Genomic DNA, 17,768 nt, shown 5'->3' with positions numbered 1-17,768 from the left:
CGTGTGATGTGCTTAATGTTCTATTAAATGCAGTTAAAATTTAGTTTTGCCAGTCCACGTTGCAAAAAAAAATGCACATTTCTTACCTTGCTGGAGTGTGTGGCTTTCCATCCCCCAGTAACAAGGTCAAAACACATTTGGCCTGATACATTTTAATCCGGATTTCTCAAAATGGAATATCATTTCACACCGCTGGATGCACATGGGGCTAAGTTTTTATGTGTGTGTGTGCATGCATTTCTGCCTGACTGTGTGAGTTTGGTGTGAGCTCGCCTGTCTGAAAATGTGCACGCATGTATGTTTGTGTCTGTGGGTGCATCTGAATGTGTGAATGAGTGTGGAAGATGGGACAGTGTTAATAGGGAGAGCAACTTGTCATGCACTGGAGGGCACATTTAGCAGTTACTTTGACACACTGACTTTGCTGTTTCTGTCACATGATTGGAGTTAAGTGCAAAAAAAAAAAAAAAACCAGCCTGCCGGATGTGGACGCAACCTATTAAAGAGCTTTTACGTTGACCCTGGTGCTGCCTGCACTCTCTCTCTCTCCTTCCATCTGAACTGATAGGGATACATCCACATCAGGAAGGATCAGGAAGAGATGGACAGATGTCAGCAATGATCCGTCCACCGCTCGACATCTGCCTTGATAGAAATAGATTGAGGCAGTCATTCCATGTGCGTGTGTGTGTGTGCTGAAAATGTATATGTGTAAGCACTGGCCATGATGCTAAAGACTGAGAAAGATAATGGCACTGCAGATGACCTTTAGATAAAATGTGGGTCTAACACACACAGTGCATTTGCTACCAAGTCTCCAGCACAGTCATAATCAGCTACACAATCTGACGGGAAAAAAAAAAACTCCATCTGAGGCTGTAAGTCAGTTTAACCCAGCAAGTCAAGTCCTTCGAATAAAACGTAAAATAACATCAAAACCCTGCACTCTGTTCATTTTCCCATGTTTTACAATGACACTCAAGCGCATATGTTGTTGAAAGGAGCGTGTTCGCAAAGAGTCCCTATTTTAGTCCTGATTTTATTCCATGTCCTCATTCCCATCTAGTGCGAAGAGTGCAACAGCCAGTCCTGTGGGGTCTATAAATATAAGTGCTCTCAACTTGACTGGACGATTTGCCTCCGTGCAGTAATAATTCAAAATGTTAAAAAATAGCACCAGATATCTACTTGCATGTTTGCCCCAGTGGTTAAAAAAAAAAAAAAAAAAAAAAAAAAAAGGCCTGCTGGTGTGAGTTTTCCACAATAAGAGCTTGAGAGTAGAAAATGAGGAGGAAAACAGTACAAAAAACAAGGCAATTGGCAAACAAAAGTGTCAAGCTTGGAATAAACAACCCCTTTCCCCAAATGCCATCCATTGTGCCTTGTCTAGATAAGGCTTCTAAATCGGGCTGGAAAATGGGAGCTCCATTTCTCTCTGTATGGAATTATTATCCCTTTGTTTTGAGTCAGGCTCTTTTGTCTTCCTTTTCCTGTGTGTGTGCTTGCGTATGTGCGTGCAAACAGACAGTAGTGCTGAGTAGTAGCTGAACCAGAGTCCCACAGGAGACCACTGCACCCATCTCATGTTTGATCTGGCTACTAAGCTCATTACCATGACTCCTACAGAACTTCTGAGAGGCTTGAAGGGGGCTAGCAGCAGATACCACCCACCGGCTTGTGGCAGTGTGACACCCAACATATGCGCTACATGTGTGAGCACCTCTCGTGTTTTTCTTTTTGACTCGGACCGTTGCAAACAGCCCCGACTTGTTTCTCTGCAGATGGTCTCGTACCTTAATGCAGCCCCGGCTCTCTTCAACCCTTTTCCCTCCCACGTTGCATTTCAGCTGCACTCCCACCCACCCACTCTCACTATCTTTTCTCCCATTCTGCGTTTTTGTGCCCAAATTGCAGTCTAACAGCTTTTTAAGAGCTGTTTTGCCAGAGTTTAATCCTCCTAGCCTCCCCTTTCAGCCTTTATTCCATTGTGAAAATCTTGGCTCAGACTTAGACCCTCTTTAGGGAGTGGACCCGCTCATCCACCCAGCCTCCCCCCCTGCCCACACCTCCTCCTTCCTGCTGCTCTGCCGATACCCCCCACCCAGGGCATCCTCTCTCTCCATTCCTGCATCCATCTACAATCCATCCTCTCATTCCTCTGCTTATCACTCGTACGTCTGCACTCAGTGAGCCGTGATCCCTGAAATCAATGCCTAGCAGGCCCCCCTTGAGAGTTATATAAGGTGTTACTAATTGTTGATTTGCTTTCTGCATGCCTCTTTCTGCCTTCACTCTGCTTTTCCAGACACTGTGTCAGCTGTCATCTCCTGCCAGACTCTCCCTTGCACTTTCTCTCCCCATCTCTTCCCTTCTCCCTCCTGTATCCCCTGTCCCTTTTCTCTCGCTCTCTGCATCCCTGTTGTGAAAATCACAGGGGTTTGTGTCAGCTTGTCAACACAACACTCAAGAAAAGCAGGGTAGTGGGGAACAACAGGAGAAAAAAAACACTATATGTTAGAAAGACCAGAAAAACTGAGGTAAGGTAAAAATGGAAAAAGTAGTCTCCTGTCAGCTCCCAATTGCAAAGGAGCGAGCCTGAGAGGGGATTGATGGAATGCTGTAATCAGTCTGTCTCCAAGGCTGTCACCACGAGGTTTTTTCCCTGCTGGAATAGGGCGCTGCACACATCAGGGCAGCAGCGAGGCTGATCGCATGGGCGAGCAGCGGCAGAGTTTCTCCCTGGGTAGCTGCTACAACAGATGCAGTGGATAGTGTAATAGAGTGGTATGCATACAAGGAGAGGAAGTAGTGAGAGAAAAAAGGAGGAGGAGGCTGGCTGGCTATGTGGATGGAAGAGGGGGGGGAGGACCAAGAGTGCTGATGTGACATAGTCAGTGTGTGAGTGAATGGTTAGTGTGCTGCACTGCCCAACAATGTGCCATAAATACACTCATTCTTATACCGTCTCCTCACACTCGCCACTCTCATGCACACACAGATGCACACTCAGTGTCACAGTCCCATATCTTTAGGGTTTCTAGTGGGCAGAAGCATCTCTCTGAGTATAATTCTAGCACAGCTTTTAAACAGTCCCCCCTCCACCCCCTACTCTGAAAGCCAAGAGCCAAAGAGCTGAGAGCTGACTCCGGTGCAGACAGATAGCAAGTGACTGGCTGGCTGGCAGGAGGACAGGAAATAAAAAGCCATATTAAAAAAAGAGAGAAAAGGGGAGGGAGTCAGTGGTGGTGGTATGAAATTGTCTGTACACATCAGCTAGCAGTGTTGACAAGATGTTGATTGAGCTAGTCTTGTCATTTCGTTCCTGCTTACCCCCTGGTGTTTTCACTGCAAGACAGCTGCTGGCTGGATCTATGTCACAGTTCCAGCCCTTTTCTGTCCTCCCTCTTTTTTTTTTTTGGTTTTTGCTTCTCTTTCTGTCTCTGTATCCCAATTTCCCTTCTCTGGCTCCCACCCCCTCTTTCACCAGTGTTTGGATGGAAGGGCTTTCAGTATAATTTACTGTGCTTTTAAATCATTAACTTCTTGCGCTGTTTGCAAAAGCCCTGCTTTAGTGTGTTCATAACAGCTGACATGGTGGATGAAACAACTATGGTACGTGACATGTGGCAGAAACGCAGCAGCTCAAAGACGGGCAGGAATGGAAAAAAAGAATAATCATTCCCAGCTGCAGACACAACAAGTAAGCAAAACAAATAAATATATTAATAAATGATAGATTAAAAATCCATAAAACAATGAGGAGATAATGTTAAAATTGCCTCCATCTCTTGCTTTTTCTAAAAGGCTGTGGAAATGAAAACAAAGGAATTCTCTACATAGATTCTGTACTGGGACTCTGGGCTTAATGCTCTGGGGTATCAATTAATTTAGTCAAGGGATTTGCGGCCTGCTCTTCCTAATTGAGCCCAGCGGAGACCCCCTTGGCTCTCCACGATAGGAAGTAGTGCGTTTCATAATTAATACTTTTTTTTCTCCTTTATTATTATTATTTTTTAATGAGGGTGGTAATGCTGTAAATGTATGCATCTCATTAGAGTAAAAGGGCCATCTACGCTATTGTTCACTTCTGCAGTGTTTGCTGCTGGTGAGATGAATAAGAGAGACAACCTCATTCAGAAGCAGCGATGGCACATTGAAGTCAAAGCTGCGCTTTGTGTGTGTTTGAATATAAAACACAACTAGCTCAATGAGAGTCTCATTAGTGTTGCTTAATATGTGTGCTTTTTGAAGCTTAGAGGTTAATGCCCGACTTGCCTCCATTTCACTGGAGCTCTTTTTAATTTGATGCATAATTCTTTTTTGTCAGCAGCTGACAAGAGCCTCTTCAGAGAAAGCAGCTGAGCTGTGTTGTGAACTCTGCATCCAACAGGAACACAAAGGCGCGCAAACACTCCTAATTAAACCTGTTTAAAATGTTTCTCTTCGCTCTCCTTCTCATGCTCAGCCCACATTAAAGAGCATATTTCTGGACTGTCCTATCTTCCCATCTCTCCATCCAGAGAGCATAACTCCTGGCGATTAAACAAATTACCTTCAGTCCCAGGAGAGCCATGGATCCAGTGAAAACAATAAGTATGTGATTCACAATGCTGCCACCTCTCTGTTCTTACAAACAGCCTTCAAATTGCCACTTATTCATCAATGTCTGTGGTTAGTCTGACCAGAATTTGTGCTCTTTTCCATCTAGGGGTGCGGAAATGCAAGTTTTAATTTAACATCAAATTTATATTCCACTCATCGGATTGCCTGTAAGTTGAAACATTCTTTTAAAATTACTGATGACTAAGAGCTTCTAGAACACAAGAAAGGGAGGGAAAAATGTTACCTGCCGACCTCAATACATCCTGCTTTGTGCTGAGAAAAAGAATGGAAGGGGAAAACTAATTTCCTGAAACTCCATTTCTTAAGCGTTGATTAGTAAAGGAGCATAATTAGAGTGAAATGTGAAGTCAGGGGTTTTTTCAGATTGCACCGCTTCCTCTAGAAAAATCAGGCCATGATTAATGAATAAATGATTAATGAGCGAACTAATTAATCAATTAATTATTAAGCAAGCACTCTGAACAAGAAATGGGTAGGATGACAGGGAACAGTGGATATAAGAGATGGTTAGGCTGTGTGTTAGAGAAAAAAGGATTTAGGATAATCTGCCTGTTTGTTCTGTCAGTTTGTTTTGTCTTCTGGTACAGAAGAGGAAGAGAAAGACGGTGGGATGGGAGGAGATGGAAGGTTCGCTCCTTGTCTTGAGCTTCCTGAGTGAGCCGGCGGCGTCGTGAGCGAACACCTCAAAGTGCTGCCGTTGCAAATAACCTGTAGATTACTGGGGTCAGGTTTTCAGGAGTAGTGAAGTCTGGCATAACATTTACCAGATGTGGTGATATGTTTGGCTGTAAAAGGCCACAGGAATCCACAATCAACACCTCTGAAAGGGCTGAGGGTAACACAGAGTTCCCTTCACTAACCAGTCATCTCTCCTCCCCTGTCTTTAACTAGGACACCCCATCAATCTTTGATAATCTGCAGTGTGGGTCTCTCCGGTGTGACCAGGCTGATGAGACATCACAGCAGGGATTGATGTATGAAATGCAGCCTCCAAATGTAACTGTGATATACTGGACCGTTTCAAGTCAAGTTTGACCTTTTTTTCCTAGATATTAATCGCTGCGGTGAAAGAATATATGTGTGATCTATCACTCCCCCAGGATCTCGGCACACTTTATTCTTTGGCATGGGCTTCTTCTATACCTTTAGCTTAGTTGAGGTGCCGTTTTTTTCTTTTTTTTCACGCCTGCCAAAACTCCCCAGAGCTGCTACACAACAGGATATGGGACACAAAATATTATTTTATAGGCAGATGGGTTTATTGTTTCTATTAAAATACAGCATTACTCTATAAAGCTGCATTTTCCAACCTTCCCCTGACACCCGGAAACACATCCTCAAAGCAAGAACATGAGAGAAGGATCTTTCATCCCTGTATATTTTTCCTGCCGTTTACTGCTGGCCTTATTAAGAGAGTTGTGAGTGACGGAGGCAGAGTGTGCCGGGAGAGTCTCAAGGGGCTTTGATGGAGGCAAGCGATGGAGCTGTAGCAAGCTGAGGGCAAGATCATGCTTACGTTTATCCTCTCAAAGTGCTGTATAAAGTTCTTTGTCTACCTAGCCTTTTTCTTAACACTTCTTTTATTTCTCTGCCTCATTCTACTCTATTGTTTTTCCCCAGCGGCCCCACTGACTGGACTAGTGCTGCATTCTGTCCCAATCATACCGTGGCATTGCAGATTTCCTCAGAGTCAACTGGGTGTGAATAGGTCTTTGTCACACTGGGTGGGTTGGCTCATTGACTGTGAAACCCTGGACATATGGTGGCTGTGTGTTGGGATGTATCGCAGCGGAGAATGCCATGGGTTGGGCTCTTGACCCTTGCCTGGCCTTTAACACCTTCACCGGCTGCAGCAGAGTCTGTGGTTTGATTAACTTAAACACTTCATTGTGCGCTTTGTTTTGGGGTGTGTTTTCTATGGTGGTTTTAGCCTGGATGAAGAATGTGAGGTTTGCAGTAGGGGCAGATGTGTGCTATGTGACTGTTTTACCAAAATGCGTGAGCACACGCCTTTTCTTGGCCTGCAGTGACACATGCAACATAGATGTTAAAGCAAGGCAATGCTGGAAGGTGACAGTGTCTGTATCTTTAGTGGCCAAACTTCTACAGTTAAATCTTCTTTTGTCGCGGTGCAATAACTCCACTACAGCCACACTGCCTCCCACATAGAGCCACATTATAAAGGAAAATGAGCTTAGCTTTTATCCACATGTCTGGTCAAACTACAAAGAAAATAAAAGCCAACTTTGAGCTTTTCAAGCACGTCTCTTGAGCTCTTCCCCCTCTTTCATGCATTATATCTGTCTGTCTGCAAAACAAGACTTTCTTTGCAGGTCACATCTACCGAGAGCCCTCAGGTTTGGGGCTCTGATAAACAAGTGAAGCGTTGCAGGCTCTTAAGCCCATCTGGTGAGATGATCGATCATTAGACAGAGTGTGGAGATAACTCCCTCAGCTTGCCTGCTGGGTACCACTGATCCCATATCACCCTCGCAGGATATGGTATGAATCACAGGAAGTTGAGATCAATCTATATAGATTGTGCCGCGTGATTACAAATGGAAAAAAAAATCTTATTTGGCTTAGGCACTGCTCAAACGCCTGAATGTCTGCCTGTGTTTGTGCAAATGTGTAGGTGTGTGTGACGTGCATGTCTATGTCTGTTAAAGAATAACTTCTTAACTTTCCCCTCATACCGATTCCTTGATATTTGTCGAGCTCTCTCTACAATCTGTCCTACCTTCACTCATTTACTTTGCTTAGTCCATCCTGCTCTTAAATCTCCCTTCTTGAGGGAGCCGTCTTTTAAATCTTAATTAAAACAGACTCCAGAACCCCCCCACCCTCCCAGGGGCTGACTGAAAGAAGCTTAGAACAATCAAGAGGACGGATTAGAAGTGAGAAGAAAAGAAGAGGAGAGGAGATGCGAGAGGACGAGAAGAGGGGAGGGGGGACAACAACGGGGAATGGAGCGGCGGGGAGCAATATTGAGGAAAAAGGGAAAAATGACCCCTTTCCTTCATCCCCCAGATCCTCTCTCCTTCCCCCTTTGCTCTGTCTCTGCCTCTCTCTCAGGGCTCTGGAGTCTTGGCCTGACCTATTGACATTCAGCTTCTCGGCAGATTAAGCAGCGAATGGAGCCTCTGGAAAGGGTAAACACACTGGAGGAACAATGACCAACAGGCGGCAACCTTATTGGATTCTAATTAACTGCCAGGAGAGATGGCTAGGGGCATGTTAAGTGCTGTGGGACACAAGTTAGAGCCTCAGACCTCAAGTACCACAACTCACATCACCTACGCTCCCCTCCCTTTCTGTAGATTGTTGCTGTCTTCCCTTTATCTCCCTCCTCTCCATCTTTTATTATTCCTCTCTCTTTGAATCTATTTGCCCACTGTTTCACATATGGCCCATGAGAATGGCAAACAGAGGCTTTTAAAAGCACTCCTTGGAGAGCTATTTGCCATCCTTCTTTCCTGGGCTACCTCTCCCTTTCTTTCTTTTCCCTTCTTTTTAACAAGGTATAACATGGCTCATCCCCCAGAGGTGGCTGTTTGAGCGATAAGGTTAAAATAGGCTGAAAAATTGGGAGATATCATTTGATATTAAACAGATTGAATTATCTGGAGTGAAGAAGAGGGATGAAGGAGAGCAAAATCATTTTTCTGCATTGCCCTCGGGAGGAGCACTACCCACGGGAGGGAGGGAGGGAGGGAGCTAAATGGGAGGGAGTGACTGGCTGATCCTCTGTGGTCACAAATCTGAAAATACAACCACTTCCTTTCTCTTTTTTTTCCTCTCCTTATTTTTTTTCTCTCCTTATGCTCTCATCCCAATGAGCCGACGCGCTGATTTGAGTGTGAGTGTAAGCAGGTCTCTCTATATGATGAACTTTCTCCCTGGTGCAGTAGTGGGTCCTCTGTCTTTTGAGTGGTCTCCTGATTAGGCCGACTCACAGTGGTGCTGTGGTTTCTGGGGTCCCCTGTATGGAGCCACAAGCACTAATTAGACCGGTCTCATTAACGTGTTAGTGTGAGAGAGGGCCGGGGCCATCGTGGGTTGAGGGTACCATAGAAGGGGGGAAAAAAAAAAGCAAAGCCCCACTGGAGACAGGCCATCGTCACCTCAGCAGGCACATAAAGCAATTCATTAATTGGTGTGAAAACACACACACTCTCCCATGAAGCCATACATGTCCAAACACACACACACACTCTCACACCTCGGTGTGAATACACATACTAACGTTATGGGTATTCCACGAACCCATTGCTTGTTAACACATTACCTGGGATCAAAGAGGCAATGGCTGCAAGGAGAGAGGACTAGAGGAGTCATTATTTGTTGAGGAAAATTGCAGCCCAGTGTTATGCTTGTCCTTCGGCAAACCTGGCAGAATAGAAGTTTTCTTCACAAAACGGGAGGATCTCTTCCTCCCCGTCACCATCATGTGAGAGTCTTTGAAATCCTCAGAGTACTTTTTTTTAAAATCAAAGCTGGGAGGAAATGAATCAGAGCCTCAGTTGCGATCCGAGCCTGGAGGTATAAAAGGGATCCACATGACCACTGTCCATTTCCACACCATTACAGCAACAGTCATGGCTGTAATAGGTTGAATTGGGCCATTGATTTCTCTCATGCACCCTCTCTTTCACCCACAAAACTAGTCTGTGCCAGTTCTGAGATACATCCAGTTCTTTTTAACAAAACATCACATGCTCAGAGACAGCTCACACAAAACTTAAGCCTAAGCCATAAAAAAGCGCACACACTCTCTCGCCCTCTCACACACACACAAATACACAGCCAATACAATACATCCCAGCCTGAGTTCCTTGGGAGTTAAACAAAGGACCGAGTTTAAATTGGCTTTTAAAGAACTCACCAGAACAATCAGGGAGTTGACTTCGGCCACTATAGTGTGTCAGTGGACTGTTTAGAGAATGAAGGGTGGTTAGGCGGACGTCTACGGTGCAGTGAATGGTTAATCTAAAGTGTGACGACTCGAGCGCTTCTTCAATAGGCCTCCAATCAGGCCTGACTGCCCCTCAATCTTTGGTCAGCTGTTTTAACTGGCCTGTGATTGAGTGGCTTCATTAAGAACCTATTTATCTGTTCCCTGTGGCATAGTTCTAAAAGCCTGGTGACATACTCAACACACCCATGCACCGCCCACACATGAACCTGAGCAGATGCACAGGACATGAAGCGTATTCAGGACAAAAAAACTGCGCCGGTTTCAACAAACTTTCGACTTCTCCGTCTGCTTTCCTGCAGCTTCGCCACCTGACAAATTCTCTCTAGAAAATTGTCCCGGACCATGCAGCCTGTGAAGGGTTTTGGCATGCGGCTGTGTTGAAGCGCCTGAAGAAAATAGCAGACCTGGTGAACTCATGACCTCACACAGGCTGAGACCCTCCCAAACAAGCCACAACAAACAGCTTTCTGTAGCCACTCTCTGCCTTTGATCTGAAGAAGCTGAGATGAGATCTGTCTCCTCTTTCCCTCTCTTCACTCTTGCCCTTTTCTCTTTTTCTTTACAACATCTCCTTATATGTCTCCCTCCTCCCGCTGAGCAGGTGTATTAAATGAGGTGACTATTCCAGCAGCATTGGGCCGCACCTCAAAGTGCAGTCTGTGAAGAGGGCTTTTCTCTCCCTCCCTCTTATCTTTTATCCCTTCCATCGCCCCATCTCCTTTACTCTCCATTTTCTTTTCCCTTCATCTTTCTCCATCCCCTTTACTCCTTTTAACATGTTCCCTTGCACTCTTGAATGTGAAATAGAGGGCCGCGCCTCTCATCTATTTGAATTTCATCTACACCTCCCTGTCTATCTCCCTTTGTGCATCTCTCTCTCGGCCTATTGTCTATTTAGCTATACGTCTAATTATTCTGTCTCACTTATGTAATTAGTGCAAAAATAAATGGTTGCCGTAGCTTTGTGTCTCCCCTTTACCCCTCCCGTTGCATGCTCTGAGAAAACAAATTATGGAGAACAATAGGTACAAATGGCTCCTGCACCAAACCACATGATGGATGCAGCCCGGGTTCCCTGCATCTCATCCCTTCCCCTTTTCTCTTCCTCACTCACTCTTTTCGCTCTCCCTCCCTTCTCCATTATCTCCAGCTCTATATGTCTCTGTTTGGAAACAGGGGAGGACTTGAGCACTTTCTCGCCCAACTACCCTATCATTGTATGGCTGTATCATCTGTCTTCCCTTCTTGGCAATGACACTATATTCACACTGACATCATATTAAGCAAGGTCCTTTTTCTATCCCTTCCTTTCTCTTCCTCTCTCGCTCTCTTCTACTGTCTCTTTCCCTTCCCCTGCTGTTGTCTCCTGAGGTACCCTCCTCTCCTCTATCCCCGAGAGCTTTCTATACACCATGACTGCAAAGCAAACGCCTGGGACTTTCTAAAGCAAACAGCAAGCATCCTGTGCCATAGCCCCATCTGTGGATAGTCTGAGCAGGGAACAATCAGTCCCTCTCCTCCTCTGCTTCGTTCTCTTTCTAGCCCCCTGGGATCTGCACAGCAGTAGGATGCCTCAGTCAGACGGGTGCAATGTGCTGGAACAATGGTTGGGCTGCTTCCTCCAGGAGAGGTGTTAGGTTTACCTCAGCCAGCTTGGGAAGCACTTAGCCATGTGTTCTTGCCCTCTTTGCTGCAGCTTCACAGGAATGTGGCAGAAGCAGAAAAAGCTTCCCGGTTTACTCATCCTCACACATCCACAGCTCCACACTCACATGATCACTTTCTGCGTGTCCAAGTGTACGCTTGAGATCTTATGTTTTAGCCCGAGGTGCTGAAATATCAACTTTCTATTAATCCCCCTCAGACTTGCAGTCAGTTACACCTTTGTTGTTTTTTTCACCTCTGCCGCGCTAGAAGAAAAAACAGCAGGTTTGGTTTACACCAATACAAGCATATCCATTACCTGAAATGCTAGGCTCCTGGCAGTAAATCCCTTTGACCCCTCTGCCTTCTTTTTCTTTTCTCTCGCTCCCTCCCCTCAATTCTCATGCCGCGTCCATTGTTGTCTTAGCATCAGCTTTCTTTGTCCAAACAGACAGCAGCAGAGAGACACACCTTATACCCCACCAACCCTCACTGGTTCAACCGCCACCCACCTCAACCTCCCACACACCTCGCTGTTACTCACATCTCCACACAGCTCAATAACATTAACATGTTTGGCCATTGAGGGAGTCGCAGCTAAAAGCTCGATCAATAAGCTTTGACTGACATCCCTCAGCTGATAGCAAATTGGCTGCCGCCTCCCACAGACCTCCTGGGGTGAGTTTCTCAGCCCTGTCTGAAATTCCCCTCTGAAAAATAAAGCTACACTTTCTCTTCAACCCTTCAAAAAAAAAAAGCCTCTTACAACAACACAGAGCAGCCTTTCATTGTGCTGAGGAGGAAGAGACTGAGCCACAGCCAACCCGCTATTTTGGTTAATGGTTGAGTCACTAACACAATATTAGCCCTGGCGTTCCAGGCAGTTTGAACTGACAGGATGGAGAGATGAAAAGAAGAATGTGGGGGTGGGGGCGGGGGGACATCAAGGAACGAGTAGTTGGAATATTTAGTCCCAAAAGGGTATGCACTGTTTCCATCACTAATAAAGTGAGCAGCAGGCAGGCAATCTCTTGTTTCCTTGAATGTGTTTTTCACCCCTAGCTGGTTAAGGAGATGACATGTCCTGAGAGCTGGAGCATCATTAATTAGACAGTTGGACTTTGACTAATTGCTACAGAAAGAGCACACAGCCCTAAAGATGCCAAACACTCATCTCAGCTTATCATCCACTGCCCCAGTGTGTGCCCTTGACCTCTGAGTGTGTGTGTGTGTGTGTGTGTGTGTTAAGGGTGCTGCTTCCGTGAGCTCCTTGTGAGTCATTTCTGGATGATGTGCAGATGCCACAAAGCCTCAGTGCACCCTGCTGAGTGCTTCCTCTATTCAAATAAGTGCAACTGACAATCAAATTTCATCTAAGTGGAGGAAAAAGCAGAGTAACATAAATCAGCATCTTAAATAAATGCTGTCTGATGGTATTCCTGACGGAACTTTTCTTTTTTTCCCCCCTCAGACCCCCGTTTCAGCTGCTAGATAGATTCTCCAATAGAGCCATGTTTAATATGAGGTTAAGGAACACGGCTGGTGGAGATAACACAGGAACAGATATTGCTGCAACGCAGAAGATAAATTTCAATTTGCTGTTGGTTTCTGTGTCTCGGCAGGAGATATGAAATTCTTGTCTTGCAGGGCAGGAATTGATTGGAAAATAAAAATGAATGTGTGGTCGAGTATTTCTGCGATTTGTCTGTTGTATGTTGGTTTCTGGGCTTAGGGTCCTTTTGAAACGGTGATACATCTCTCTAGAGGGAAGTGACACTTGCATTTTAGGGGGGAGATAAATGCAATACAAGTCTTTCTTAAAATAGCTGCGACTGTATAAATGTGACTGTTTCCCTTGGGGGGCTGTTTTAATGACATGCACAGAATTAATCCCACACTTTCTCTCTTCTCTCTCCATTACTGTGTTTGTACAGAAGAATAAAAGAGTAAACACATTTGTGCTGTCCCCACCAGTCTGTATGCTGATGATACAGCCTGAGGAGGGGGAAGAAGAAGACTCTAGGCAATGGCAGGAAGCTGACACGGCCCTCCATTGTCCTTATTCCCTGTCATTTCCTCCCCGGATCCTCCGACCGCCGCAAAGGAAGACAAGGTGAGGATGTGCGGAGACAGACACTCCACACAAGGAGAGGGTGAAGACAAAAAGAGGATGAGCGTGCCGAGGTAAAAATAACACTGGAAGAGGCCACATGCCATCAACAGTTTGCTACCTGGCTACTGTGGCTCCCTGCGTTGAGCCATACCAGCGTGTGCATCCAGTTAAGTTGCTAACAGCTGATAACAAAGCCTCAGGACACACTGCCAAGTTCTTTATCTGTGTTTACCCGCATGGCAAAGCTGATTAGAGACAAGCAACATTATGAAGCGCCATTGTTTCCTTTCTCCTTCCAGCTTCTCCTTCCGCAAATGTTGCAAGTGTGTGTGCGGGAAGGGGGAATAAGAGGATATGAAGAAGGGCAGAAAGACAATGCCAAGTTTGCATGGCACGCCTTCAGGAATTTAAGATCTTGGCCATTCATTAGTGCTGGTTCGCCTGCATGTGTGTCTGCAACAACTAATAATGTGAAAGTCTCTATATGAAACCATTCCACCATTAACCTCTAGTTCTTCGGGTAGAATGCTTAAAAGAACTAAAATACGTGTCTTTGGTATAGATTAAGATATAGCAAGAACAAATACAGAGATCTTTACATTTGGTTGTAGCCACAAGTGAATCCAGAAGATTCAGAGACAGTGTTCAATACAAAACACTTGCAGCAAAACCCTTACGCAGAGCTCACAGAGACAGGAAATCAAACTGGCCCCCAAAATTATCTATATCTTTGCCATGACTATGTCTCCTAAATAATGCAAGACACTTCTGTTCACGACTCAGCTGTGTTCGGATTCTGCTGCGTCGGCACTATTGTGCACCTCATATCTCACACTTCTCATCGGCTGGCTGGGGTTCTTGCCTCCAAACTTTCTGCAGCTTACCGACTTTATCTCCAATCTTTCTTTTTTTTAATATCATAGAGGCATAGAAAGGGAATGAACATGATATGAGAAGAGAAATAGAGTGATTGCGTTTGTGTGACAGAGATGGAGAAAAGGTTAACAAAGCTCAGCAGTCTTCTTCCGTGTTTACCTGCTGCTTGTCTGCTTAATCATCAAGACGCTGGTGACACATCCAAGTCTTTTCCCCTCCTCAAGACTCCCCCTCCCTCCATCTTCAGCCTCATCTTAAACTGTGCTTCTCTCTGCCCTCAACTCCCTCCACAAGAATTCAAAGAGCGGAGGTTCATAAAATATGCACTGTTCTCTAAAACAAACCTCTTGGGCCGTGTTGCCACTGCGTCCACGAGCATAGATGTGCTCCATGCGTCAAAGACAAATTTCTGGTAATGGGGAAAGGAAGGATGGAAAGGAAGGAGAGGGGCGCAGTCTGGGTTTATCACTTCCTCAGCTAAATTTCAGCTCTATGTTTGTGTCTGTATGAAGCATGTGAGCTCGACTTTTAGCCTTCGGTGAAAGTCTGCCATCTGCCTTAGGCCCATTAAGCAGATACGCTCTCATGTCCTCGTGTTCCTCAGTCACACATTCTGCAACCAGGCAAAAGAGTTGTGAGAAGAAGCAAGGTGGAAATTTTCCACAGCCTTACACTATAGTGAGACGTGAGTGGCGACATGACTTAAGAGGAAGGGAGAGAAACTTGTAATCTCAGCTCGCAGCCTTTGAACTTGGCCCGATGAGACGCAAGCGACCCAAAGCAAAAGGTTCCAAAGAAGAGCTCACTGAAGATTACTCAGAATACTGATGCAGTGTGGAATCCAATTCCTCTGGGAGCCCAGGGGACTATCTGAGAAAGTAAATTATCTGTGTTGTACAAGACTACATACATACAAATGTATGCAATATGCCATACACGGAATTTCTTAAAGTGAAACCGTGTGTTGTGGCCAAATTTGAATATTACAAATATATTTATGAGTGCAGCCAAATTTGAGCATCTGTGGTTCTGTTTAAGACTGACACAATAAATGAGGTCTAGGGTCTCTTAGGTTCTAATTAGGGCAGCTGTTACCATTTTCATTATTTGTGTGTGTGTGTGTGTGTGTGTGTGTGTGTGTGTGTGTGTGAGAGGGAGTGAGAGGAGTTGTGTGTGTGTGTGTGTGGTGGGGTTGGGGTCGGGGGGGAAATATGCCACTGTCTGGCTACCGCTCCTTCTCATCCAGCTGTTGCTAGTCAGTCAGGGAGCCGAGTTTTTTTTTTTTTTTTTTTTTTTTTTACGGGTATCGTATCCCTCCCCCGAGCTTTGAATAATGACAAAACCATGCGGAACCAGTGCTTGAAGGTAAAGATGTATGCACAACAAATGGCTATTAAGCACGCTTTGCCATTTGCTGAGAGCTCACTGTGTGATTCAGTCAGGAAAACTACAAACGCTGTGCCGGGTTAAGGCTCAGAGGATATAAAAAGCCAAAAAAAAAAAAAAAAAGATTTAGATTTCATTATTCTATCTGTTGTCCCGCCCAGAGGAGATCTGTGTCAGTGTGATGGTGTTGTGCGTCCTCTTAAATTTAATTATTTTCTCCCAAAGTGTTAATACCAGTTTATCGACTCTGACAAACACTGATAAGTCAGCAGTTGCTCAGTGTTAATTGCAGAAAGCTTCTTTTTTTGTCGCAAGAGCAGCACAAAATTAGTGAAATAAATTGTACCAGCTGCTCAGAAAGCCTGCGTGTTTACAGTGATTATGTTTATGCTGAAGATGACATCTATTTTCAGCTTCATTCTGTTACAGGATTACTTAAATAATAAGAAAATGCAATTAATTGGAGTCATTTCACCTTAAAACGCAGCTCAGAGTCTGATTTTACATTGATGCTTGAATGAATTCTGCCATGAGGGTTCATAAACAAACTGGGCAACTCAATTCTGCAAACAAAAAGCAGCAGGAGGTTGTGATGTTTGAGTGTGTGTGTGTGTGTGTGTGTGTGTGCGTGTATAAGAGGGGGTGAAGGGGTGAGGAGGGGGGAGACAGGTGCTTTATGTCTCTGCCTGTCTCCAGAAAAACAAATGCTTTCTCTCTGTCTCGCAATTTGTCTGTCTCACCCTTTCTCTGCCCCCTCTACACTCTCTATCTGCTTTGCTCCATCACAAATGCATGAAACAGACCACCTTTGTGTCCGTTTTACGCGCGACTCGAACAGAAAAAAACTTCACTCCCAACCACATCAGCCATAGAAATCCCGTTTTGATTCAGTTTTTGTTTCGTGGAAATCAGTGCGGGGACGTCTGACTAACTTCGGGAGGGAGGAGGATAGATGCAAAGCACTGCACGGAGCTTGAATTGTCCTCACCTGCTTAAATATCCACTATCAGGGTTCGGTCCTCGGTTAAAAAACACGAGGAAATGTATTGTGCGCATGGAAAGACGCTGCAGTCCGATGCGTAAAAATCACACGAGTTAAACTTTCGTGCGCCCTGAAGCCACAACCTCATCCACTGAAACAGACACATCGCCTCTCTCGGAGATCCGAGATTTGTACAAGGGACACAAATCACGGCAAACCCGATTTACGCAGTGGCATTATTCATTCAAGATTCGCTCGCAGACACAGAAACCTCCTGATGTAATCACTCTTTCAAAAACTAATTAAACATTTACCGGCAATTAACGGCAGCGAGATGTAGCATTGCAGCAAGATCGGTTGCCCCACTGTACCGGCGCACTGACTGGCTTGACGCAGCGCGCCAGTACGGAGCGCGGTCCATCCTCTCCATCAGTGCAGACCTGCATGCTACAGGGTAACAAAAAACACAGAAAATAAAAGAAGCATGTCTTACCTGTGACCATAAGGCAGAAGATGAGGTATAACGATGACATTTTTAGTAGCTCTAGCTGCTGATTGTGTCTGCGTGGAAAGATTCTTGCTCCGACCGAGCTGGTTATGGTCCAACCGCGGTACCAGGATCAGGATCACCGGACGGACAGTTGAGATTCGTCTATAAAAGCATCCAGTGTACAGAAATGACTCTGAATAGTCCGAACAGTGTGTAAACTCTCAATTAGAAATACATCTCCATAGTTGGTAACTTTCCCCTCTGCATCAGCTTCTTCTCCAGTGTCCGTTCCCTGCCACTGTGGCACAGCCTGTCACTGCGCTCTTTCTCTCTCACTAGCAGTCCATTAGTGAATCGGGCGTTTTTTTTTCTTCTTCAATCGGCAGCTTCATCCACAGTCCGCCTTTTAACCTGCATGCTGCGCTCGAAAGCGATCTCTCCTCCGCTCGGCAGTGCGCAGTGATAACCTCCGGTGAAGTTGCCTCTCGCCTCCTCCGCTCCGCTGGAAGTCTCGCACTATCTTTCCCCTCTCACTTCCACGCTGTAACACACTATCACTCCCTCCTCTCTGTCGTTCTCTCGCTCTCTCTCTCTGTGTCTCTCTCTCGCTCTCGGTTTTACTTCTCACTCCCTCTTGCCAGTTGGAAAATGCGCACTAACAGTCATCTGGTGATGG

General features: G+C 45.4%; 1 protein-coding gene across 3 annotated transcripts in view; it reads right to left on the bottom strand.

Annotated features, from left to right (window-relative positions):
- kirrel3l (kirre like nephrin family adhesion molecule 3, like) overlaps positions 1-17,726 on the bottom strand; it is a 32,870-nt gene extending 15,144 nt beyond the window's left edge. Inside the window, exon 1 of one of the 3 annotated variants that reach the window (XM_035954194.2) lies at positions 17,096-17,726. In XM_035954194.2, the coding sequence (XP_035810087.1) occupies positions 17,096-17,135 (40 nt within the window). In that variant the 5' untranslated portion in view covers positions 17,136-17,726. The remainder of the gene's footprint in view (positions 1-17,095) is intronic. The other 2 variants (XM_023283126.3, XM_023283127.3) reach the window with 2 other exon arrangements.
- Between the last annotated feature and the right edge of the window lie 42 nt (positions 17,727-17,768).

The sequence above is a fragment of the Amphiprion ocellaris genome, chromosome 9, assembly GCF_022539595.1.
Source record: "Amphiprion ocellaris isolate individual 3 ecotype Okinawa chromosome 9, ASM2253959v1, whole genome shotgun sequence".
NCBI lineage: Eukaryota > Metazoa > Chordata > Actinopteri > Pomacentridae > Amphiprion > Amphiprion ocellaris.
The sequence above is the reverse complement of the archived record's forward strand: the minus strand, read 5'-3'. Positions and strand labels throughout refer to the sequence as shown.